The 6128-nt window shown below is 54.7% G+C and overlaps 1 protein-coding gene across 2 annotated transcripts; it reads left to right on the top strand.

Annotated features, from left to right (window-relative positions):
• The first annotated feature begins 428 nt into the window (after positions 1-428).
• Positions 429-5163, top strand: CTSS (cathepsin S). Of its 2 annotated transcripts, XM_026867090.1 has the most exons (9): positions 429-541; positions 760-775; positions 1171-1377; positions 1556-1678; positions 2253-2402; positions 2476-2700; positions 3748-3913; positions 4101-4203; positions 4664-5163. In XM_026867090.1, exons 3-9 carry the CDS (start codon positions 1252-1254, stop codon positions 4761-4763), a joined length of 993 nt encoding a protein of 330 aa, XP_026722891.1. In that variant the 5' UTR covers positions 429-541; positions 760-775; positions 1171-1251; the 3' UTR covers positions 4764-5163. The 2 variants fall into 2 exon arrangements, with proteins under 2 accessions (XP_026722891.1, XP_026722892.1); XM_026867091.1 differs by lacking the exon at positions 760-775.
• The last annotated feature ends 965 nt before the right edge of the window (positions 5164-6128 follow it).

Below are 6128 nucleotides of genomic sequence, written 5' to 3'. Positions count from 1 at the left end.
GGGAATAAATGTGATTTTATTTTTTTTTCTAAGGGCTGGCTTTGGTCTGGTGGGCACACTGCGGCGGTGGGACGGGATTCTACCCAGTTCAAACCAGTAGCAAGGCTCCGTGCTTGACCTCATCCTGTCTCTTAGCTCAACACCGAGTCACGAAAACGTAAAGAACCCGGGAGAGGAGCGCGAGCCCCGCTCCCGCCCGCCGGCCCCACGAGCCTCATAAACCGCCGTGAGAGCCTCGACACTAATTTTTGGGGTGCGGGGAAAAGGAAACTTTCTCCTCCACAGTCATTTTTCCGATGAGATGGAGGCTCCTGCTTCAGATCAGCCCATGACCAGCACAGCAAGGCCTGTTCCCAGCTAAGTGAAAATGAAATCAGAGCATTTCCTCATTTCCTGACTCGTGATTTGTCTGACGAGTCGCAGGCGCCGTGTGCCAGAGGTCCGGGTTGTCCCGGAGGTGGGGATGTGCTGGATTTGTCCCCGGTGTCCCCCCAGCCCGTAGACACGCGCTGCAGGTACCCACCATCGGAAGCTTTTCCAGGTACGTTGGGTTCTTTTGTATTTTAACACCCCGCTGGGAGCTTTGAGGAAGTAAAACCGAAGGGACAACATTTTTTATGTTGACTCTGACTCCATTTTATCTCTAATCTCCTCCAAGCCCTCTCTGGGTAGTTGAACTGGAGGTAGCAGCCCGTCCTCGGGAGCTGGCGGGCATCGGTTGGATAAAAATAGGAATTTTTTTGCTGTTTGTTTTTCAAGGCGCTGGAAAACACGGGTTGGTCAAAACAGCTCCTTGACCAGGCGACGTGCAAACCGCCTTCGGGGAGGGTTTCTCAGGCAGGGCGGAACCGCCAGACGAGGCGCGTGTCTGGATGCGTCCCGGCCTCTCGGCGTCGGCGCGGGCAGGGCGGGGGTTGGCTCCTCCAGCACCGCTTTTCCCACCGAGGGAAGGTCCCGAGTGCGGGGCAGGATTTGTCCCCCCAGCTGGCAGGGGCTGGGGGTGCGCAGGGGGCGAGGCAGCGCCGCTGCCGGGTGCTTGTCTGGGCAGGCCGGACGGGAGGTGTCGGGCATCAGCCGGTGTCGAAGGGCAGCGCAGGGCATGCCGGGGAGCGCAGGTCAGGGCTGTCATCACCGCTGGGCCTCCCTCACCCAACCGGATTTGTCACTAAGGGGTCAAGCTCGGCTCCGGGTCTGAGCCTGCGGCTCCCAGCCTGCGTCCCGTGTGCGACGCCCCGGCCCCAGCCGAGCGGGATGAAGCTTCTGGTTCCCGTCGCCTTCCTGGCCGCGCTGGCGGCGGCGCTGGGACACCCCGACCCCGCGCTGGACTGGCACTGGCAGCTCTGGAAGAAAACCTACGGCAAGGAGTACGGCCACGAGGTAGGGCTGTGCCGGGGTGGGGGCAGCTCGGGGTGCTGCCGTGGGGGGACAGGAGCCGGCAGCGCTCCGAAGCACGGCTGCTCCCCAGGGGCTCCCCACAACCTTCCGGGGGATAAAATGGGATGAAATGGCCGCGGGGGCCGCAGCTACACGCCACGAGGGCCGCGTTTGCTTTCAGAAAGAGGAAGGGGACCGGCGCGCAACGTGGGAGAGGAACCTGCGACTGGTGACGCTGCACAATCTGGAGCAGTCCCTGGGGCTGCACTCCTACCAGCTGGGCATGAACCGCCTCGCAGACATGGTAGGTGCCGGCCACGCTGCTGAGAAGGGGGTTGTCTTCATCTCTAGGGTTGTCTCCATCTCTAACCACCCACGAGGTTGCTTTCACAAGGCGTCGCAGTGGGTTAGGGGTGGGGGAACTCCCAACCCCCCCCTCCCTCTCTCAGCTCACCCTCTCCGGGAGTCCAGCAGCCGGGGACAAACTGCTGAGACATTCCTGTGCCCAACCCAGCGGCATGAGGCAATGTGGTGTGAGGAAACGGCTCCGTAACGCAGCATTAGGGATGCCCAGACCTGGGCCTGGTCATTATATATATATATATATTTGCAAATCATCCCTCTGTCCCAAGGTCGGGGTGTTGTTCAGCGAAAGCCATCGGGTTTTGGCGCTGGAGTTACGCTCCGTATCTTCTTTTTCTTGCCCTTTCCAATGAATGGCAGGACAATAAATGTCAAAAACAAAATCAAGGACTCCACAAACCTAATTCTTGCCGCTCAGACTGTTCAAGGGAAATGACCCTCCACTTCCAGCACGCCCGGTGTAAGATGCATCCAAGACAAGGACATCATGAGCCGGGATTTTCTTTTCCCCCCAGACCAGGGAAGAAGTGGCAGCTTTGTTGACCGGACTCAACGTTGTCCCTCGGCCAAACCGGACCTCCACGTCCCGACCGCAGCCCGGCAGCCGACTCCCGGCCACGGTGGACTGGAGGGAGAAGGGATGTGTCACGGACGTGAAGAACCAGGTTTGAAACTCTCTCTGCGCCTCTTCGCGTCTCGGTCCCGGGCTCGGGCTGAGCGTCTCTGGGGCTTTGGCAGGGCGCCTGTGGATCGTGCTGGGCGTTCAGCGCCGTGGGAGCCCTCGAGGCCCAGGTGAAGCTGAAGACGGGGAAGCTGGTGTCCCTGAGCCCCCAGAACCTCGTTGACTGCTCCATGATGTACGGGAACAAGGGCTGCAGCGGAGGTTACATAACCGGCGCTTTCCAGTACATCATCGACAACCAAGGGATTGACTCGGACGAGTCCTACCCCTACACGGCTCAGGTAGGTGACAGACCCCAACAGCACGGGAAAGCTGCAGGAAAACACGTGTGTGTGTGTGCAGAGCAGCAGGGCCATTCGTTCTGCTCTCCCGTGCAGGCACTTTTCTCCTCCTCTCCCACCGATTTCCCTCTGTCTTGGTTTCTACCAGTCTCGTGTCGTCTTTGCAGCTGATTCTTTCAAAGCCAGGGAAAGGACCTCTGGAGTTGTTTTTTATTCTCTTGGGTGAATGCCCGGACTGGGAGCCAGAATTTCTACATGTTTCTGTCCTACATAAATTATGAGGCAACGTACTACACGGAAAGGAAAAATGGGACAGGAGTCCTGGGTCCTATTGTCATCTTCTGTAGTTGACAAATGGGATATTGGTATTTCTACCATTTCAGGGGGCAGAGGCTTCCGGTGAATGAGGTTTAGACGATTGTTTGTTGAAAAGTTGCCGGTAACAGATGCTGTGTGACCGCTGCAAGGTCGTAAGGAAAGAGCCGTAAGAAAATAAAGATCCTCATGCTGAGAGTCTTGATGGCCAGAGACAAGAGATGCCCTGAAACAACCCGGTGTCTTGAAAACAGGGTCTGTGTAAACAGGTCAACGCACCAGCAGCTCGGTCCAAGAAAGAGAAGTGGAATACGAACCTTCAAACATGCATAAGGCAGCTCCAGAGAGAAAAGACGCTGTTCCCTGTGTCCAGAGGGAGACTGAGAAGCCATCGGGCTTGATTTACGATAGAAGGAATTTAGGTTAAACATGAGGAGGAGCAAGGATGAGGAAGCAGGGACGGTTTCTCTAGGGAAGTGGTAGAAGTATTGTCATCAGAGGTTTCTAGAAAAAAAAGGCAGAGAATTCTGTTGCAATAGTCTGGCAGATCTTGGTGTGGGGAAGTCTTTTCAGGTCCTTCCAGGCATCTTTTGTGTAGAAAAATGGTGCTCACAGGAAAATGACGAAGGGGGTTAGCACAGGGTAAAAGAGGGCTGACGGAAAACACCCCAAAGTCTTGAGATGTTCCTGGTGAATCCCTCACACTCCTCGGCTCCCTCTTGTTCCCACCAGAACGGGACGTGCCAATACGACGCTTCCGCGCGAGCCGCCACTTGCTCCAAGTACATCGAGCTCCCCTACGCCGACGAAGCAGCCCTGAGAGATGCTGTAGCCAACATCGGACCTGTCTCCGTCGCCATCGACGCCGCCCAGCCCACCTTCTTCTTGTACAGGTCAGGTACGTCCTTCTACTCTGGAGATCTTCACAGTCTTCTGTGTCTTTCTCCGCATCAAGCTTATGGAATTTGGTGGAATTTGGCAAGCTGGGGCTTAAGCCCTGGATGAAGTGACTCTGCCGAAGGTTGACCTTGACTCAACGACTCTTGTGGTCTGATGACACCTTCCCAAACTCCCTTTTTTTCCAGGTGTGTACGATGACCCCCGGTGCACCCAGGAGGTGAATCACGCAGTGCTCGTGGTTGGCTACGGCACCCTGAACGATAAGGATTACTGGCTTGTGAAAAACAGGTGAAGGCACGAACTCTTGCCGTCCGCCCGCTCGCGCTCTGTAGGGGCGGGCTCTCCCGCTGCTCAAGCTGGCATCCTCACGGTTTTATAACGACCGATATTTATACAGACGAGAGGACGGCCAGTTGGGCGCTTGTGCAGTGGGGGTTGTTACAGCATGGAAAGTTGCTGTTGGCCCTTAAACTACTCCCTCAGGAGTCCTGCTTAGCCATGTCAAAGCACCTTTACGCCGTCCCAGCAGTGTGAGGGAACTTTAAACGCATTTAAAATACACTTACGCCCGCCTTAAGTTCCCTTTATGTTCACGAGCGCTGTCGTAACCGAATCGGGGATTAGAAATCCCACGAAGCAGTTAACGCAAACCCTTTGGCGGTGTGACAGTGATTAAGCTGCCGCTTCACTTACCGAAAAAGGAATTTAATTTCGCTCATCTCTGCTTGTTTGTCTCCTGTCCCAAAAGCTGGGGCGTGAGTTTTGGCGAGGAGGGCTACATCCGCATGGCGAGGAACCACGCGAACCACTGCGGGATCGCCAGTTACGCCTCTTACCCGCTGGTATAGACGGACCCCGCGCGTCCGGGAGGACTCCCGAGGCTGCAGTTAAACCCCCGACGCTACGCTCGCATGGATCGACTGACCAAGAATCGTTTTTTGGCTCTGTGGGCAATGTCCTTCTGTTAGATCCGCTTGTGTGACAGGCTGGGAGGGAGCCCTTGGCGTGGGAGGATTTTGGAATATGATTTACAGGCGCCTAGTGACTTGTTTTTTGGGGAAAAAAAAAAAAAAGTTGTGTTGTTTTTTTTTCAGAGTAAAATTGTGGTAACTCCAAATATGACAAAGATCATCTACAGTTTGAGATCACGTTTTCCTCTCTCCAGTTTAGCACTGATACGATGCCACGGGTGTGATTTGATCTCTGTGCAATGTCGATGCAATTGCAGATATCCTTTGAAAAAAATAAAAGATCGGTTTCGCTGCCCAAAAAACTGATATTTGGTCTCTGGAGGCAGGAATGGGTGGCAGATGGAATTCCAGCTGGTGTCTGCTCGCCCGGCACTGCTTCCCCGTGTAAGGACCCCTCACAAAACCTCTCCGCGAATGAAGTTTCTCTCCAAACGATGTTTATAAATCGGGAATGGAGGATACGGGCCACTGCACCGCTGCCAAAAGTGTGGGGAGAGGAAGGAGCTGATACCCGTGGGTTCACGTTGATGTGAGTTCTCGTGATGATGATGATGATGATGAAGCCGTCACTGGCACTTCAGCCGCCACCGCACCCACACACCAGAACCCGGCATCCAACGCAGGACTTGTTTCCAACAGGGACGGCAAAACCAGCGCTGCAGGGAAAAAGGTTTTCACAGTGAGACCGCAGATTCATCGGCCCGTTTTCTTTAAATCGACGTATTTACTATAGGCTTTGAAAAATTATTTGTTTCGGAGGCAAAAGTTCCATCGAGAAATCACTTTTATATTTAGCTGGGCGCTGTGCAGGCCTGAGGTGCCACCTTGGGGGAGCGGGGGGAATTGAACAAGTCTCCGTCTTCACGTCACCTACCACAATTATCGCATATTTTTGGCCTTTGAAGCCAACTAGACAGGTTATTGTTGGTTGTTTTGTTGGTTTTTTTTTAAAAACTCTTTTGCCGAAGCGTTGCTCACAAAGAAAACCCTTTCGACTGAAGAAAGCAATCTCCTTTTCCAAGCACGGAGGCCACTGGAAAGGGCTCAAAACCCCTCGTGCCTTCGGCAAAAACACCAACCAGCAAAGAGCTGATGGGCCCGAGACCCTCGTTCGACGAAGTAAAAAAGATTGTTTGGAGTTAACGCGAAGATACAGACTGGGGGGGGCTCTGGGAGGGTGTCGGGGGTGTGGGGAGGGCTCTCACAGGTGGGTGTAGGTGGCACTGGGAGGGTCCTGAGTGG

Source organism: Athene cunicularia, unplaced genomic scaffold, assembly GCF_003259725.1.
Source record: "Athene cunicularia isolate RWA unplaced genomic scaffold, athCun1 SCF_141, whole genome shotgun sequence".
In the NCBI taxonomy this organism is placed as follows: Eukaryota; Metazoa; Chordata; class Aves; order Strigiformes; family Strigidae; genus Athene; species Athene cunicularia.
Note: the sequence above shows the minus strand (reverse complement) of the source record. Positions and strands in the feature narration are given on the sequence as shown.

Bases quoted from the DNA above. Each gene is read 5' to 3' on its own strand.
- CTSS (XM_026867091.1), top strand. From the start codon at position 1,252: ATGAAGCTTCTGGTTCCCGTCGCCTTCCTGGCCGCGCTGGCGGCGGCG. The intron at 2,403-2,475 runs GTTTGAAACTCT...GGGCTTTGGCAG, and splicing joins TCACGGACGTGAAGAACCAG to GGCGCCTGTGGATCGTGCTG. The intron at 3,914-4,100 runs GTACGTCCTTCT...CTTTTTTTCCAG, and splicing joins CTTCTTCTTGTACAGGTCAG to GTGTGTACGATGACCCCCGG.